The sequence below is a fragment of the Podarcis melisellensis genome (genome assembly GCF_964234715.1).
Source record: "Podarcis melisellensis genome assembly, chromosome: 4".
NCBI lineage: Eukaryota > Metazoa > Chordata > Lepidosauria > Squamata > Lacertidae > Podarcis > Podarcis melisellensis.
In genome coordinates, this window is record NC_138531.1 from 72,766,847 (window position 1) to 72,786,579 (window position 19,733).

Genomic DNA, 19,733 nt, shown 5'->3' on the forward strand with positions numbered 1-19,733 from the left:
AGTCTGTCAAGACTGGCCCGTACGGGCAGGGGTACCTTTACCTTTACCTTTAGGCCCAGCTGAGCCCCGACTCAGCTGGAGATCTGCCTATTCCAAACCTGGCTCATCCCAGCAGATCTTGGGTTTGGATTGCTTCCTCAATCTGCCTGTAACAGGAGGAAATTTTTTAAAACTGGGTAAATCTTGGTATCTTGAGGAGGGGCCAGAGTTGGAAAGCAGAATATGTGCTTTGCAGGGTTTCAGTTTTAAGTTTTATTCTCTTCTCTCTCCATGTCATGATTCCTGTGAAAAATGCCCATACCTCAAAGCTGCTGTTTTCTCCAGGAGGCAAATTGCCATTATTAATGCCAGTATTAATGGCTGTTTCCCTCCTGGGACCTACAGTAATTTACGTGTGTCTGTGTCTGACATCAGGACGATGGGAATGGAGGGAAAGGATGTAACAGAGTTTAATTCCTGCTCCTCCCAGCAGCTGCTATGAAAAATAAAAGAGGACACATTAACTGCATTCACACATATAACATTAGGAGCAGTTTGGCCCTCAAGTGTGTAACCCTTGGAAAAACTGGTTCTGGAAGTAATGATGTCACCAGCTTCCAGTCAATCTTTTGTTGCAAACTGGAAGAACCAGTTTCTGCTCAACTCATTATGGGAGAGAAGATGATATACCTAAATAAAACCTGGCGAATGCACTTCCACAGTGAGCTCACCTTTTAAATTATGTAAGTCCGTGGGCATCCATACTATGAGCAGACAACATTGGGCTTAACCTGATGACCATTCTGTAAAAGAGCATGGTCAGATACATGACTTCATATGCATGTAAGTTTCAAGGATATCCCTGTTCCAGCACAGAAATGCCTTTTTTCCTTAACCTGTTTTTGAAGTTTTGCCAAGCATGTAGGTTTACTGAGGAATGAAGCACATGTTAATTTTCCTCACATCTTAAAATAGTTGTACGCTGTTCTTTAAAAGGTTTTTTTCCTTAAAGCTGCTCAGAATATGAAATGTTTCAGGTATCCCTCTGACAAATGAAGAAAATTTCCTCCATTTTAACAACCACCCACAAGATACTTAAAGCTGCTTGAAGTTCCTTAGGAGCACAACATTGCTGCTAAGCTAAATCATGAGTTTAACTGAGCTCTGTTAAAAAGATACACTCTTTTATCATTTCCCTTTTTAGATTATGCCTGTGCTCTCCAGAAGGATATCCTCCTTCAAGGACGCCTGTATCTTTCTGAAAACTGGCTCTGTTTCCACAGCAACATCTTCCGATGGGAGACCACAGTAAGGCCTGTGTGTGTGTGTGTGTGTGTGTGTGCGTGCATGCATGTGCCTGCAATGACTCCTCAGGACTGACCCTCTCATCAGGCATAGTGAGACAATGACCTCGGACAGCAAAATTGGGATTGACCTACCATTAGGCAAAGTGAGGTGGCTGGCTGAGGTGGCCTTGCTCTTCCTCAAGTGTGATAGATGCTGTCCCATTGCCAATGTTGAAGTGATATTTAAATGCCAGTTTGACTGGCTTCTGGACATGGGGTGGGGGAGGGACCCTCCTTTGACTCGGGTGGCAAAATGTCTTGGGCTAGTCCTTACTTTCCTAAAGTGATCTGCACCCCACTTTTTATTGTGCCCGGAATTCTCTCCCACACCTAGAAGGTTCTGCTGCAGACAAGCTGATATAGAAAAGGTTCCTTGTGGATAGCAAGTCTGAAAGCCAATGTTTTACATACTATGACATACTATGTCTTTAAAGCTTTCGTCTGAGGTCTTACATTGTTTTACTTCATGTGTGTTCTTGAACTTCAGATTTCTATCGCCTTGAAGGATATCACCTTCATGACAAAAGAGAAGACAGCTCGGCTCATCCCAAATGCCATCCAGATAGCAACTGAAGGGGAGAAGGTGTGATGCTCTTTAATTTATTCTTTACTCTTTTTCTTTAAAAATGTTGAACTGTCCTGGCTCCTTCCCAGCACACACAGACAGAGATTCTTATGTGGAAGGTGGGGGGGGGGGAGATATTTATTCAAGCATGTAACAGTACCAGCTAGGCAGCAGACACACAGTTCAGGAGTTCAGGAATCAGACAGTTCAGGAGTTCAGGAATCAGACAAGATGCTAAGAACTGGATGTAAACAATGATGATGCCCTAATTGTTTCCACACCCCACAAGCCATGTTTTTAAAGACAAGGCGTGGCAAGCTCACTTGCAGGATTTCCTTGCTTTGTGGGAATGTCAGGATTGCAAATGCATGCTTTTCTGAGGTGGGTGGGTCTGTTGTCATCTGCATCCCTCTTGCATCCTCCTGATCAGTTGCTGCTACCTCCTAATTTGCCCCCCTGCTCATCTAGTTTTGCCTCCATTCTTTACCTGACTGAGTTCTACATTGGTAACACTGAGACTAAGGAAGAGGAAGGTGACAGCCAGTGCCACCCCCTGGACTCATAAGTGGGGGCTACCTGAAGTTGATGGGGTAGTGCCCCATTTGCCCTGATGACCTATGTGGCAGTAAACTCTGTTGAGCTTAGTGGGACTTATTTCTGATTAGATTTGTATAGCATCTCAATGTAAACATTTTATTTTGCTATTATATTTATAAACATGCTGCTCATCCTGTAATATCTGGGTGATGAGCACGCACAATAAAAACATAAAACAATTAATTTAAAATGCACACATTTTTCAAGCTAAAGTGTCATCCCAGCTACTTTTTAGGATCCCAATATGGATACAAGCATATAATAGTTATTTAGATAAAATACGCTCTCAAGTTTCTTGAGACATATCCTGGGGCTCCCAAGTTCAATCAAGTATGAGACAATGTGTGAAGAACTAGGTATACACAAGATGGAATATTGGGTGTGGGCTAGCACTATAAGATACTGGTTGCGTTGCCATTTCCGTTGCCAACCTTTGAGTCTGCTCTCTGAGTTACTTAAGGACTCTTATAAATCCAGAGGATTCTAACTCTTACATAGCAAAATCAGATACATCGGTATTGACTTGGAACCCTTGTATAATTCAAGTCAGCAATATATTTAGTGCAATATTCAAACCAGATTAAGTGCAATATTCAAACCAGATATTGAAAAACAAAACATTGAGTCATCTGTAAATAAAATTTGCTCCCTCAAGTTCTATGGTTTAAATATAACAGATAACAGGATCACTTATATCTCATAATTAATAATTCCTGTCCAAAGCAGGCCTTTATGTTAACACAACTGAAAGTTTTCCCCTCAGCTTTTGTCAAGGGCAGATATTTAAACATCCCCAGAAATGATAGACATTGTGGATGTTCTTTGAATGTGCTGGACACTGTAGAACATATCCTTTTCTACTGTCCATTGTACAACCAGCTACACAAACACGTGCTATCCCCCTTTTTGGGTAGTCTAACACCATGGCACAATGAAAATATCAGATTCTATCTGTCTGACGTTAACATGGAAGTAACTGCAAGAGTGGCTGAGTGTTTGTCAATAGTATCTCTTAGAGTGGTGAATGGCATTATTTAGTGGGAAGAAATCCCAATGAAAATCTGTGTCATTATGCATTTTACATGGCTGTTTTTTATGATGACCTGTACAGTACTTGTAGGGACGCGGGTGGCGCTGTGGGTAAAAGCCTCAGCGCCTAGGGCTTGCCGATCGAAAGGTCGGCGGTTCGAATCCCCGTGGCGGGGTGCGCTCCCATTGCTCGGTCCCAGCGCCTGCCAACCTAGCAGTTCGAAAGCACCCTCGGGTGCAAGTAGATAAATAGGGACCGCTTTCTAGCGGGAAGGTAAACGGCGTTTCCGTGTGCAGCTCTGGCTCGCCAGAGCAGCGATGTCACGCTGGCCACTTGACCCGGAAGTGTCTCCGGACAGCGCTGGCCCCTGGCCTCTTGAGTGAGATGGGCGCACAACCCCAGAGTCTGGCAAGACTGGCCCGTACGGGCAGGGGTACCTTTACCTTTACCTTTTATACAGTACTTGTAATGCCTAATAAAGGTTTGGTGAAGTAAGTAATTAATTTAAGCACAATTTAAAAACATATTATGCCAATCAAAACAGCTCAGCAGCAGCGTCAGATATTGTCCTTCTCAATAACGGACCTCCCACAAATGCCTGTGTGAACAGATGTGTCTTAAGTTGTCCTCTGAAATCTACCCGGATGGGGACAGCCTTATTAATGGAAACAAAATCCAACTGAAATCTTGTAGCCTTAGTTCCATGTATTTTCCTTGGGATGAGGATATGCAACATTCAGATCATTTTACAAATTGTACATGATTGTCTTTTTTCTTTGCAGTTTTTCTTTACTTCATTCAGTGCCAGAGACAGAAGCTACCTCAATATCTTTAGATTGTGGCAGAATTCGTTGTTGGAGAAGGTAAGCTTTGATATGCTTGGGAAACGTCTGCCCTGGCCATTTTTTTAAATGCTTGAATTCTAACATATATTGCTAGTTGTTTGCCTTTGCACTCTACAACTAAGTTCCGAGACTTGCATTTGTTAAGTTATCCATTCTTAAAAAATTAGCACTGGATATCGTGCATAAGGGTGCTTGTGTGCAAGATTGGTGTGGTTTAGAACAGTAAAGGTAACTAGATGTTAATTTAAAAAAAATTCAGCGCAAAATTTGTCACAAGAAGAAGTCTATACTTGTGGCAGTAAAGTCAATCCTGAGATGATAGCTTGGGTAGGTACCCTGCCTAGTGCTCTGGCCTTCTTGGTGATATTTGGTTCATAGATAAGAGCTAGAAAAACAGGATGTCATGGGGAAATAGCATAAATGGAAGTTAAACATCTCCACTATATAACAGGGTTGGAGAGAAGGAAGGTAATTTTTGGACAGGTGGTCTTTGGTGCTTGTAGGTTCTTGAGAGCCTTATGTTGCATTACTTTTTGCATCAGATCAGGTTTCATTAGAGAGTGAATTGCCTTCACACGAGGGCACGTGAGGGCAGTGTAAGCCCAAGGCTCTGAACTGTGTGCTCACATAATGCCTACCAAGGTTTGGCATGAGGCCTGATGTGGTTCTCCTTTGGGATGTGGAGAGATCTTAGTCACACACACACAAAAGTCATAACAAAAGCATATTGTAATCTATAAGGATATGAAAAGAAGGGATAGGAAATCTTTTTCAGCCCGGGCATTGTATTCCCCTCATGGGCAACCTGTTGTGGGCCACATGTCAGCAGTGGGTTAAGCCAGAGGCCAAAACAGGTAGAGCATTAGATCATCTGACTCTTAGCAGGGATGTAGAACCTGTGACCCTCCATATGTTGCTGGACTTCATCTCCCATCATCCTGGTTGGGGCTGGCTGGGGCTGTTGGGATTCCAATAACAACCTAGTGGCCACAGGTTCCCCATCCCTGCACTATACAGTAGGCTGCATTCCAGCCATGGTTTCTGTGCACATACCCAAACACCAAAGGTCAGAGGTTTCTATGCATACATGTCTCCTCCAGGAAAGCAAGGACAGGCAAAAGCACCCAAGGAGGCTGCAGAGTTAGGGCTGCTGAGGTGATGTGGCCTAGAAAGAGTCCTGAGGCCTCAGAACCATGCATGGCCCCTGGACTTACCTGTTACCAAATGTAATAGTTTCCACATGAGGGATTTAGGCATCTTTATTTTAAAAACTGAATTGAATCCTTAAACAGGTTTTGGTTTATTCTAAAAATATTCTTAGAAAGACTTAAACTGCAGTTCTAAACATGTTTAGAAATGCCACATGGCACACTACTTCCGTAAAATAGGTTGTTTCAAGTAGCAGGTGGAAGATGACATGTTGAAGTATTCTCTCTCACGTAAAAACAAAATAAAACCCAAACATCTAAGCTTCTCTTAAGCGTACTAGTTTGTTCAGGGATTATTATTTTTTTAATATAGGAGAGAATTCAAACACAGTGGCCACATTCAAACATCATATTAACTTGAGTTTAGTGGGATGAGAAGGAGCTACACCGAGCCTTGTGTTTCCATGCTTGTCAGTGTAACATGGCAACGAGAAGATGGAAAGCTATTGCTTGCTTTTGATTAGCCACAGTTTAATGTGTCATCCAAACCCTAAACTGAATCTGCTTACCCATTTGGTAAGGGTCTGAGAATTATATTTAGGAGAAAAGATAGCTCTCTTGAATTGGTGAACAGATCCACTGTCTTGTTTGTGAAGCAGCTCTTCTCTTGTGTTTGAAATACACTGGGAATTAGGTACTTTGTGTGTGTTTTCGTCTACCTAGATTATCCTATTGTAGGTTTTCCATGTACAGTGGTACCTCGGGTTACATATGCTTGAGATTACAAACACTTCAGGTTACAGACTCCGCTAACCCAGAAATATTACCTCGGGTTAAGAACTTTGCTTCAGGATGAGAACAGAAATTGTGCTTTGGTGGCACAGCGGCAGCAGGAGGCCTCATTAGCTAAAGTGGTGCTTCGGGTTAAGAACAGTTTCAGGTTAAGAACGGACCTCTGGAACGAATTAAGTACTTAACCTGAGGTACCACTGTATTCTTTTTTTTTTTTACAGCTGTTGGATATTTTTAGGTGTTTCTTGTTCACCCATAATCTTCCTGTGATTGAGGGGATTCCCCCACACCCCGACTACTGGGCAGCTTTAGTGTTTTGGTTAGAGAAACTGAAGAGAACTGACACAACAGGATTAGACAGCATTCCTTTTAATACCAGGTGCTGTAAAGCAATAGCGGGGCCCAGAGGCATAAGGTTGCCAGTGTGAGAAACAAGATGCTGGACTAGGGAGGTCGTTGTTTTGGTTCAGCATCAGGTGTTTGGTAAGAGCATTAGGGCTCTTACATTCTTAGCAAAAGATAGCTCATGCCTGTGGGGTTGCATATGCAACTGCAGAGGTATTTTAATGCTCAATTCACATTTTTGAAGGCTGAAGGTATCTTCTCACAACCATAAGGGCTATACACTTAAGAAACATCAACAAAAGGAATTCCTTTCATAGCAAGCGAAGTAAAATGTGTCCAGGGAGATTGGTTGTTAGCAGGCAGGCAGGCAGGCAGACACACACCTCTACTTATTGTGGGTGGAAGGCATATATATCAATGATTGCTTTTATCAATACAAATTTAATAAACTATTTATTTATTTATTACATTCTATACCTCTCTTCATCCGAGAATCACGGGGCAGCTTACAATTTAAAAACACAAAAATTCATAACACAGTAACAAACAAAAACAATTATCTCTCCCCACCTCCAATTTAAAAAGCCATAGATTGTTTAATTAGCCAAAGGCCTGGGAGAAAGGGAATGTTTTTGCCTGGTGCCTCAAGGTATGTAACATTTGAAAGGCCTCTAAGATAGTAATCAGCCAAAGGTCTGGCTGAAGAGAAACTGTTTTTGCCTGGCTCCTGAAGGTGTATAATGAAGACGCAGGCCACCCCCCCCCCCGGAGAAAATTCCATAAACAGGGAGCTGCTGTAGAAAAGGCCTGTTCTCATGTTGCTGCCCTCCAGACCTCTTGTGGTGTGGAGGAGGCACACAAAAAAGAAGGCACACAAAGAAGGGTCCAGGTCAGTTCATATGGAGAGAGGCGGTCCTTGAGGTATTGCAGTCCAGATCCATTTAAAGCTTTATAGGTCAAAACCAGCACATAGAAATGGGCCCAGAAACTAATTGGTAGCCAATGCAGTCTGGCCAGGATTGGTGCCATATGCTTGAACTGTCTTGCCTTAGCTGCTGAATTCTGAACCATCTTCAGAGGCAATCCTATGTATAATGTGTTGTGGTCATCTCTAACCTAGGTCTAGGGAACTGCCCACTAACAGTGCCTCAGTCTTGTCTGGATTGAGCTTCAGTTTATTCATGATGTCCTGTACAGCGATTCACATTCCGGAATCTGCAGTATTCTGGAAAATAAAGAGTTTCAAAGCAAATGCTGTGTAATTATTAAATTATCATGTAATAAAATCATAAGCAGTGTGAATCTTTAATCACAGCAGCTGCTTCGCCAGCCTAGAAAGGAAGGTAAGTTGAGGGGCAGACATGGCAAAGGGTGCCTTGTCAGTGCTGACTGGTCTACTCTGTGTGATTTCCCCCTCTCTATTTATAGCCTGCACTCCCCGCCCCCCTAATGTATGCGCATGTTAGTGAAAGGGTTAAAGAGAAACCTGATAAGGAAGCTCTGCCCAGGAATGCTGTCCGTGTTCTTTCCCTGCAACAAACTGTGGCTTGACCGGCTTTGAGTGGAACTAATAGCAGCATTAGCGTACTAAGCAGCCTTGGAAGCAGCTCCCCTGAGATAGTGTTAGAGACTTAAGGCATTTTTAAATGAATTGTGCATGAGGAGCAGAAGATAAATTCTCTCAAAAGCCGGGTAACCACACTTCTTTTCCTGTCTATCCAGGTGTTCTGCGGTGGGGAGGAACCTACTCAATGTATTCTTAGGAATCCTGAGCCGTATGTTTTCATATAACCTGCTTACCTGTTTTCTTAGTGGGAGGGCCCCAGGAACTGAGCGGGAGCAAAGCACGTCCCACTTCCAGTTCTGAAAACAGACCTGCCCATTTTTCAGCAGCTTGCAAAGTGCCTATAGTAGGAAGTTACATAAATGCAGCTCTTTCTCTCCAGCGCTTTCCTTCATGACCTCTTGATCACTCCAGGTTGTTTGCCACTATATTGCGGAGGCATTTGTCTACGAGGGGTGGGGGCAGTGATCTTCCTTTTTATTACATTCTACTTGTATAGCCTGGACCAGCTTGTAAGCCATGTGGCCATGAGAGGGTTCTTCGGCACTTCAGGAAATACTGAATATTATGCAATGATTTTAAACCCACGGGAGGTTGTTGAAGTGCTCTCTGCCAACTTTTCCCCGAAGATGTGTCCAGTTTCCTGAATGCCACTCTGAAGTTGCCTACATTATGGAACTGCAAATGTAAGGTTTCATTTTCTTTTTGTGCGGCAGGTTGCAGGTGAATGATGCAGGGAGAGTGGGTTAAGTCTTGCGTGAGAAACCTACTAGTCTTAAATCTGTATTCTCCTGAGGGAGCATTTTGTGTGTATTGGTAACTTGTGAATATATTATTTGACGGAAAGTTTTCTGCCATACATTCTGACTTACGTGGCATGCTTGAGCAAATATTTTCTACTGGCTTCATATGAATGGCAAATAGTTACCATTAATTCATTAGGAAAGCTTGAGTTCTCGTGGTGAATGAGTTACACAGTATAGTTGGAGCATAAACGTGAGTTTGCTTGTCTGATTCCTGTTAGTGGGTATATCACCTGATTGGAGTTGGGATTTAGGGTGGGGGGGAACCTTAATATTCCTTTAATGGGTGTAGCTATTTCCTGAATGGCCAATTCATTTACAATGGTGGCATCTATGACCAGTGTTGTGCACAAGGGGTGTGTTTCTGGGGGTGGGAGGAAAAAACCCCACACAATTTGAATAAAGCCAGGTAGAGGGAGAACTTGGTGAAGCATGCACAAATAGCTCTCTAGGGACTTGCTGTCTGCTGAAGTAATGCCTGTATATTTGTAAATCAGGGTCAGGGGACTTGCGATCCTCCAGATGTATTGGGGCAGCTCCTACCAGCTCCAGCCAGGATGACCAGTGGGAGTTGGAGTCCAGCAACATCTGGGGGGCCACAGGAGGTTCCCCACTCCTGTTGTAAATAAAATCAAATATTAGAAAGCCAATCCTAGTGCTATTACTACTCTGAATTCTATGCATGGAACAGTACCTTTCCATGCCCTTCTCACTTCATTTAGTCGTTTCAGAGGAGGCCTCATCAATGTTGTACATTGATGTGGTATGAGGGGATAAAACTGGGATAAGCTGTCTTGGGAAATCTGAGACCCGCCGCTTTATGTTAGCAAAAGGTTCTTGATGGGGCATGAGGAGTGGGGAGGCTGCGGCTGGGTGAAGGACTTAAGAACCCTCCCATGTGAGCAGATGCACTCTGTTGTATCTGTCACTAAATTTCCCATGTCCAAAGGAGGCTAAATTCTTTTGCTGTGCCCCTGGAGCTTTTCGCTGCTTGAGGAAGTGGGGAGCACAAAACAATATGGTTGGTCATTCATCTGAGATTCTCTCAGTTTACTTATCTTCAAAACCAGCTGCCTGTACTTTGACTGCGAAAGACCCTTGATTGTACAGTAGCTGTCTTGCCTTCTTGGAGGGCCAAAGTTCATTTGAATGGCATATCAGTTTTTCTCAACAATGCAAGTAACAGAGAAGACAAGTATAATTATTTTTAAAATCTCATTTCCTCCACATTTTGAGAAGCATATTTATAGAAATGGCAATACTTTTAAGAGCTGAAATGGAAAATGTATGAATTCATTGGTTACAATTTTCACAGGGCAGCACCTACAGTGGGAAACTGAGAGCTCTCAGGTTTCTCAAGATTGCTGTTGTTGTTTTTATGAAACTTAGAATACAGCTAAAACTTTTAAAAGCAGTTTAAAAACAATTTTCTAAAAATAGTTTAAAACTTCTAAACAAACCCAAGAACTCACTCAGTAATTCCAGTATTGCCAGGAAAAGATCTTTCAGCCACCAAATGCCTAAGTAAACAGAAATGTTTTTAGATTCTTCCTAAAAGTTAATGAGAGAGACAGACATACCTCACTACCTTGGGACTATGTATGCTAGGACTAACATTTTGAACTGGGCCCAGTAGCACAGTGTAAGCCATAGCTAAATCATAATTTTGCTTAGACTGTTTTGTGCGAACAGGCCATTAGGTGTTTCAGTTATTTACCACAGCAAATGTGACCGCCACGTGAAATGTCAACTGGCCCACACTCAAGGTCATATAAACAAACACGGGCAAAGAGGGATGGAAAAATAATGGCGAAAAAGGGGAAGAAAGCATAGGCCTCATGCTACTTGCCTCCTCTGCTAACACCTGAATTTAGAAATTCTGGAATGTTTGGTATGTGTTACAGAATTTAGTTTCTGATGTGTTTTGAATGAGTACATTACAGACTTTTGACACCTTTTGTTATTTATTTACAAATATACAAGCCGAGAATACTGGTAGCAAATACAAGGCTACGACAGGCAGCTAGTCTGCTAAACCTGTATCCAAGTGTCAGAGAGGGACCCTGCACCTCCAGATTCTCTCTCTCTCTCTCTCTCTCTCTCTCTCTCTCTCTCTCTCTGTGTGTGTGTGTGTGTGAGAGAGAGAGAGAGAGAGAGAGAGAGAGAGATCTTCTCTCCATTTAAAATGCAAATCCTAGCTCCAAACTGTTTCTCTGCAACTCTTCTTATTTATTAAATTTATAACCTGCTGCTATTCCATAATGAAACTGAAAGTAGCTTACATATAGATTGTAGGCAGTCTCCAATCTTCATCCTGACCAGAGCCCATGGCATGCTTAACTTCAAAAAGGTTGTCGCATCATGTCGTCTTCCAAATTCTGATTGGTACTATAGTGGTACCTCGGGTTACAGACACTTCAAGTTACAGATGCTTCAGGTTACAGACTCCACTAACCCAGAAATAGTGCTTCAGGTTAAGAACTTTGCTTCAGGATGAGAACAGAAATTGTGCGGTGGCTGTGCAGCGGCAGTGGGAGGCCCCATTAGCTAAAGTGGTACCTCAGGTTAAGAACAGTTTCAGGTTAAGAACGAACCTCCAGAATGAATTAAGTTCTTAACTTAATGTATGCAATGTATATTCCATAGGCCAAAAAACATTTCTGGTCATTAAGGACCATTGAGGTTCTCTAGTTAACTATCCTGGCCACTCACAGTGAACGGAAAGTGCAGTTCACAACACTATTGTGTCACATCTCAATAAGGTGGAGGAAATCTTCTTTTTCTTCTAGGCTAGGAGAAAGCATATTTGGAAAGTTTTTTAATACTTCTGATGTTTGTCAGTAGTTAGGTATAAATGGCAAGCGTACTTATGCTTTAGTGTGTTTTATACCACCCTGTGTGTCCTGCTTTAACATTAAACATGTAATCCTAGTACATCATTTCAAGGCAGGTTTGTGAATATGTTCTGGCAAGAGAGGAGACAAGGGAGAAAACAGTTCAGTGATGGTTAATTCATGATCAACATAGGATCTGATTTTTTTGGTTAACGTAGTGAGCTATCTTTGACTCCTGTGTTTGAGTTGGGTAACTCTACATTGCTTGGTTCACATGCTATTTTGCTGTTGTCACTATGCTTGGAGCCTCTTCAGCAGTTGAGTGAAGAAGCCACTTGACCTGTAGACAGCTGGCTAAGAGGGGATTGTGGTATTGTTGTACAACTAATGTCAGCTGAGAGGATGCAGCTGTTCACAGCAGTTAAAACGACTTGGAGAAGGTTTTTTCTAAAAAAAATATTTCAGGAATTGGGGTGGGAGGGGGCAAAGACTGTAGTGGTCTTGGATCTCAATAGCTATATGGAAAAGTACCGGGAGTGTACTATCTTAAAGATAATTAATCTATAATGATGGGTTTGTATTGTTAGTTTACTGTTAGAGTTGAAAATGGGTGTTAGAGCGAAAGCTCTGTTTCACATTTTTATTTATAAATGCAGCTAGATATACTGTGGATCATAGATTGAACATTACTAGCAACAGGGATTATTATTTTTTAAGTGAATAAGAGCATTTGTTACCTCTGCTTAAATAGGATATAACTTTAAAAGACAAGCCATCTACTGTGGTTACTGACCAAGCGTACTTAATTTTTTGTTTTGTGTTTTCCAGAGACTGACCAAGCAAGAATTCTGGCAGCTTGTACAGCAAAGCTATGGCTCTGAGCTGGGCTTGAACATGGAAGAGATGGAAAACATTTATTCTTCATCAGAGGAGAATGGACAGTCAAGGTAAGAATATGCTGCAGATTACCACAAAGTAAGGTACATATTATTGGCATCCCATTTTATGCAAGTCATTTGAAAGGCTACTATTGAACGCACATAGAGTTTTGCTTATTAGTGGTGTTTTCATTTTTCGGCACGATCCTCTTCCTATGCAGATATAAAGCAGGTATAACTTCTATTTTGCCCTTCTAATTCCGAGCTAGTTTAGAGATTACCACTTGCTTGCTTAGATTGATGAAAAGGTTGTGTCCGCGGTGATGCTGGCTTGCGTGTTCAAGCAGTAGCAACACACGTGTTGCTGGTTGGATGCCAAAGTACCGTATTTTCGCCCTATAAGACGCACCAGACTGTAAGACGCACCTAGTTTTTGGAGGAGGAAAACAAGAAAAAAAATATTCTGAATCTCAGAAGCCAGAACATCAAGAGGGATCGCTGTGCAGCGAAAGCAGCGATCCTCTTGCTGTTCTGGCTTCTGGGATAGCTGCGCAGCCTGCATTGGCTCCATAAGAGGCACACACATTTCCCCTTACTTTTTAGGAGGGAAAAAGTGAGTCTTATAGAGCAAAAAATACGGTATATTGGGAACTTTTAGTGCAAACCATGCAGCAGTGGCACTGCTACGTGCAGCTGTTGCATAGGGTAAAGAGCATGTAAATGTTAACTGGCTTCCATGTCTTTCTACTACAGGGGTAGAGGCCTTTTGGCAACTTGCATGGGCAAGTTAGTGATGATATCTAAACCAAACTGAAAAGGAATGTGTGGAAGTATGATGCTAAATATCCAATGAAAGGTGTTTTCAAGGATTTAGCATATTCCTTTTCAAAGGTGCTATTTTTACTTGTCTTGGGGCTGACGCTTACCTAATAAGATCATGTATATATTTAGCAGTTCAAGTGCAAGATCTACTTTATCTGCTCAGGTTTCATGGGAAGAGAAGGGAACTTCATCTTTTGGGTGTCCTTTGTGGAAATTGTTTATACTTTGGATTCATTGAGTGAGTGGACTTCTGTGTTAAATCAGTTTTCTAGTCAAAGAAGCTCTAGGTAATGTATGGGTATGATTCCTTCTATTAGTCCCTCTTGGTGTGTGCATGCATAGGCACACGTGCATGTGCACACACACACACACACGTACATGTATTTTTGCTTCATGTACGGTAAGTAAAACAGTTGAGTTCCTTTGGTTGCAAGAACTTGAGCAGACGTTGATATTGTCAAGAAGCTTTCTTGTTTGTGAAAAATGTAGTTTCTGTAATATCACAGCATAGTATTTTTTGTTGCATCCTTCACAATATTGTATAGAAATGTCTTAGTACTTTTATATACAATATTGTGGAGAAGGGTAGAATGCCAATTATTCTCATCTTTAATGATGCCTATAGGCCGGCCAGCCTTCTTCAATACAGTGCGCTCCAGCTACTTTGTACTACAATTTCCATCAGTCTAAGCTAGCACAGCCATTGGAGAAGGCAACTATAACCCTTCTGTTTTGTGTCTGTTTATGTCTGTATCCCCACATTTGGGGGGTATGCATTAGCAACCCTTAACACACAAAGATTCTAGAGTCAAGCTTCCAAGAGGCTCACAACCCTGTCCGTCTTGCTGATTAAACACATTTTTCAAAGGCTTGCTCATAGACTTTCTGCTCCTCCCCCCCCCCACTAGCCACTGTGGGGTAGCAAGAAATTCCTGGGTCTGAGAAGGTTGAAACCTTTCCTCTCCTAGTTTTCGGATCAACATTTAGTGTTGGCAACTTTCTATAAGGAAATGATGTTTCTGGTGAACACGATAACCACATTGAAACAAAATGCTGTATCAACTTCTAGTGTGATGGATGCCAAACCACCAGAACTGGGGTATTATACTATACAAATCCTAGGGCCTCAGGAATCAATATGACCCTGTTTTCTTGAGTGCAGAGACAGCACAACACGTTCTTGAGAGTGCTGCTAGCCAGGAGGCTGCTGTGGATCACTGGGAGAATCAAGGACAGTGTCTTGCACACCCAGCAATGGTGAAGTAGAGACACCATGTCTTTCATAACCCTTGACACCATCCCTACTATTTGCATGCATGGGAATTCCAGATGACAGTATCTAATCTGTGCTGCTGAATATTACCGCATGCATGCCACTTTGAATTCACATCCTCTTAAACTGGGTCATGCTTCATGCTACCACTTTAAGAATCGAGGATCTGGGCCAGTGGCTGGTCTCAAAACACTTTAAGACTCCTGTGCCATTGCAGTCCACTGATTGCAAAGGTTTAACAGAAATGGACCAGAGAGTACAGAAGTGGGCAGTAGAGAGTGCTGTGTGCATATTGATTTTGGCCACATCAGCCTTGGTTTATTCAACTGCTCCACCTGTCAAAGAGGAGAGAATAATCCAACACGGAGGCAAGATCTTGTACTGAGATGATGAGATGCCTGCATCTGGCAGCCTACTGTAGTACCTAGCAACTGCTTTTTCAAAAGGGACCCATCCTTCTAAACTGTAGCAAACCACATAGGATTCATGACTCAATTAAGCTAGACAAACACAGTTAGTGGCCTGGTAAAATGCATTCTACTCCAGTGCCTAATTTGGAGCCTAGTTTTGACTTCCTGCTTTACTTACAAGGACAAGGGATTATCCTTCTCCTTGAAAGTTTGCCTCTGTGTAGTTTCGGCCAGACAAACAATGGGACATTTTCTTTATTTGCTAATCCCTTATTGAGGAAATTCCATCATAGCCTTCAATTCCATTAAAATCTATTTTTGGTACTATATTAATTGATGGCGAAGCCTTTCAAGCGGAGGGCAAGCTGTGATTTTCTTAAGAGAAAATCCTTGGTAAGCCTTTTAGGAACCAACAAGGGTAGTATCTACATTCTAACCTAATGTGGACTTGAGTACCTGCTTTCTCCTCTAAGCATAACCAATTTAATTAATAATAGGGAGATGGCCCATGAACTTGATGTCTGGAGGACATTATTTCTTTTTACCTGGATTATAAAAATCTGCTGATGAAAATAGGAGAAGCTGTATGTTTGCAGTGCTCTGGAACTCTGTGAATTACCTTTGCCATCATCACACCATTTCCTAGTGAAGTTTGAACTAACAACAGCATTTTCTCCTGGCCGGTGTGGAGGACTAGTGGGATCCAATGGATTCCTGAATGCCCTGGTTTTCTTCTTTCCCAATGGATTGAGCTGGCAATCATGCTGAGACCCAACTCTGTTGTGAAAAAGCGAGATGCAATGGGCCATCAACATGGTTGTTCTCGGAAATTTATTCTGCTCCCTGTCTTGCTGTGGGCTGTGAAGGAAGCTGGGTCATGGCTAGTGTGGAAGTTGCGGAAATCTCTGTGTAAAGTCAATCCAACAAAGATGAGAGCTCATAGTTATGTTTACTGTGTGACAGTGAGATTGGCAACGAAGGGTTATCTAAAGTAGGTGAGAGAGACTAAGTGCATATTTAGGCATCCATAAGGAAGCACTTTGACATTTGTCCAAATTCTGTCCTGACTTTAATCTCCCTTGTCGATATCTCATGCTGTATATGACTGCACAAAAGATGATTGGAAAAATAAGCTAGAGGTAAGGAACTCTGTGCTCTATTCATACAACAAAGCAGCATTAATTTCCATCTTCATGTTACACAGGTTAGTTGTACCACTTTTGACAAAGTCTGAAAAGCTGATATTTACTCAAAAGCACAGGAAAATAAATGGAGTAACTTGGCGGTAGTCTGGATGTCTTAAGGCTGAAATGTTGCACTTGCCACATTGGAATTCCAAAATGGTAAAAAGTACTAACAATGTATGTGAAATAAGTGTAAGTTAACTCTGCTGCTATTTTTGTCTCTGGCAGATCTAGCCTTTGTGACGAATCTGGGGATAAGGAGTCACCTAAAGCAGTTGGTGTAATTCGAGAACCCATTGCTCAGATACTTGAAGTTGAAACGGAGTCTCTTAATGGAAACATACGGACAGAAGTAAGCTATGAAGGAGTCTCTGTACCCCCCTCTCTCTTACCCTCAGTGTACAACACTAGCAGTGTAGGCGAACATGGGGTAATCGGTCTGACTGCGGCTTTGCCACGTCTGAAGCCCCTTTGTTTCTCCGACATGCCCTCAGAAGGTATCGTATGCTACCTTTGTAGCTGGAATAGTGAATTACCGTATTTTTCCGTGTATAAGGCTAGGTTTTTTTCCTAATAAATTATGTCAAAAATTAGGGGGCATTTTATACACTGATAGGGCCGAGGCCGTTCCCCAAATAGGGAACTTCTTATACATGGGGGCATCTTATAGATGGAAAAATACAGTATTTCACACTGTAACCAATGAGAAGGGAAAAGAAAAAGCACTTCTCAATCTGCCCATAGGAAAACAGTGGGAGAATAGATATGGTAATTGCTCTTCCAGTGCATCTTCCCTGCTCCCACTCCCACAATTCGTTGCTAGAAGTTGTCTTATAAAAGTATTTGGGCAACTTGTGGTAGTCCTGTCCTCACCCCCCCCCCCCAGATTTGAAAGGGAAGTAGAAATCTGTTTATCTATTTTCTGCTGCACATAATGCACTGTATATGAACACTTAATGAGCTTACAAATTTGTATGGGAAATGAAAAACAACAACAATGGAATCTTGAGAGCCAGTGTGGTGTAGTGGTTAAGAGCAGTAGTCTCGTAATCTGGGGAACTGGGTTCTCTTCCCCGCTCCTCCACATGCAGCTGCTGGGTGACCTTGGGCTAGTCACACTTCTTTGAAGTCTCTCAGCCCCACTCACCTCACAGAGTGTTTGTTGTGCGGGAGGAAGGGAAAGGAGAATGTTAGCCGCTTTGAGACTCCTGAAGGGGAGTGAAAGGCGGGATATCAAATCCAAACTCTACCTTCTTCTTCTTCTTGACATTGTCCTTGATAGATTAAATCTTGTTCTGATCATTGTGCCTCTGTGTGCAATTTGAGTTCAGATGGGTGGGAATACTTCCCTTCAAGGCATGCTGATCGTTCCCATATAATTCATTTGAAATCCAGATTTTTTTGCTTGACACATTTCAGACTGCTAATTCTGTTATGATATGTAATACCCATATCTGCTTTCACTCCCACATTTCCCACATTTTCCTGGCATTTGAAATCTCTGAAGTTTTGTTAACGACAGATCTGAAGTACTCTTATTATCTTAAAAATATATCAACATTCTGTTCGGCACATAATTCTAATTTAGTATTCACAAAGTTTCAGCACTAAGCAAAATGTGGTAACAATTACTTTACTTCAGTAACTACTGCAATAATTAATATTTATATAACATTTTTCCCCACACCCACTCAAGGTGCTTCATACATATTTATTATAAATATATAATGGAAAGTTTAAAAAACAGAGCTGCTGTTAACCCTTTTAATTTCAATAGGTTTTGCATGGGAACTCTGTGCATGCTCCATTGAAATGAACAGATTGCACGGCAACGGTGCTTGGTGCATTTTATGCAGACATCCAAAAACCTGTTTTATAGAACCTGTTATAAGGTAAAGGGACCCCTAACCATTAGGTCCAGTCGTTACTGACTCTGGGGTTGTGGTGCTCATCTTGCCTTATTAGCCGAGGGAGCCGGCGTACAGCAGGTCATGTGGCCAGCATGACTAAGCCGCTTCTGGCGAATCAGAGCAGCGCACGGAAACGCCGTTTACCTTCCCGCTAGAGCAATACCTATTTATCTACTTGCAGTTTGACGTACTTTCGAACCGCCGACCTTCTGATCAGCAAGTCCTAGGCTCTGTGGTTTAACCCACAGCGCCACCCGCGTCCCTAGAACCTGTTATGAAGAATGCATATTTTGGGGCCTATGTGTTCAAGAGTTCTTTCTGCTGTTCTTTCTTTTTTATCAGGAAATTGTGAACAGTAGTCCTAATACAATTTTAACTGTAGCTCCTTGGAAAATAAACATGATGTACTATGCTCTCTTTCACTAGGGCCCTGAGTTAGAGGAATTGCACTGTGATAAACAGGACAGGAGGAGTTCTCTGCTTCCTTCAGAAAGGAAGCCAGCTGATGTTGCACAACGCAAATTTTCAATACAGTCACCAGATCTAAATGAGAACTTCGCTCAAGAGAAGAGCAGTGCATCAGAAAGTGACGAAGAAGGTAAATCGTTTCCATTTCATAAACAAAGTCCTTGAAACCTGGTTCCAGGAAGGGACAGCTAAAGTAAACAAAGGGTAATGTGGAAGCATGAAATCCATGGATCTGCTGTACATTTACGCCATTTATTTCCAGCATAGGTAGTTGTTGATAGGCGGGTCACTGTGACTATGCTAGCAATTGCAACTCTGCTGCTTGCATCAGATAATGTCATTGAAGTCTTATGCACTCAAAGAAGCATTGATGAAAGCACAAAAACTGCATTTAAAAACAAAGATAGAGTAGCACTACCAACAACCATTACACTATTGTCCCTCTCTGCTGTATTACTAACCCTGATGTTGGCTTCTGATGATGCCCTCACATTACTCGTTCATCATTTTATTTGTACGCCGCGTTTCCATTCTTAAAACTGTGCTCAAGTTGACTTGCAACATAAAAAATTGCATAATTACAAGCTTAACAAAGGTAATGGTGAAGGACCCCTGACAGTTAAGTCCAGTCGCAGACGACTCTGGGGTTGCGGCGCTCATCTCGCTTTATAGGCCGAGGGAGCTGGCATTTGTCTGCAGACAGTTTTTCTGGGTCATGTGGCCAGCATGACTAAGCTGCTTCTGGTGCAACGGAACACTGAAACCAGAGCAGCGCACGGAAATGTCGTTTACCTTCATGCCGGAGCAGTACCTATTTATCTACTTGCACTTTTTGGGGTGCTTTCAAACTGCTAGGTTGGCAGGAGCTGGGACAGAGCAATGGGAGCTCACCTCGATTCAGGGATTCGAACTGCCGACCTTCTGATTGGCAAGCCTGAGA

General features: G+C 42.2%; 1 protein-coding gene across 4 annotated transcripts in view; it reads left to right on the plus strand.

Annotated features, from left to right (window-relative positions):
- GRAMD1C (GRAM domain containing 1C) overlaps positions 1–19,733 on the plus strand; it is a 60,184-nt gene that overhangs the window by 22,261 nt on the left and 18,190 nt on the right. For all 4 annotated transcript variants that reach the window (XM_081908473.1, XM_081908472.1, XM_081908475.1 and 1 more), the window contains exons 4-9: positions 1,184–1,287; positions 1,813–1,908; positions 4,300–4,380; positions 12,677–12,795; positions 16,644–16,767; positions 18,752–18,923. In XM_081908473.1, coding sequence (XP_081764599.1) covers positions 1,184–1,287; positions 1,813–1,908; positions 4,300–4,380; positions 12,677–12,795; positions 16,644–16,767; positions 18,752–18,923 — 696 coding nt within the window. The remainder of the gene's footprint in view (positions 1–1,183; positions 1,288–1,812; positions 1,909–4,299; positions 4,381–12,676; positions 12,796–16,643; positions 16,768–18,751; positions 18,924–19,733) is intronic.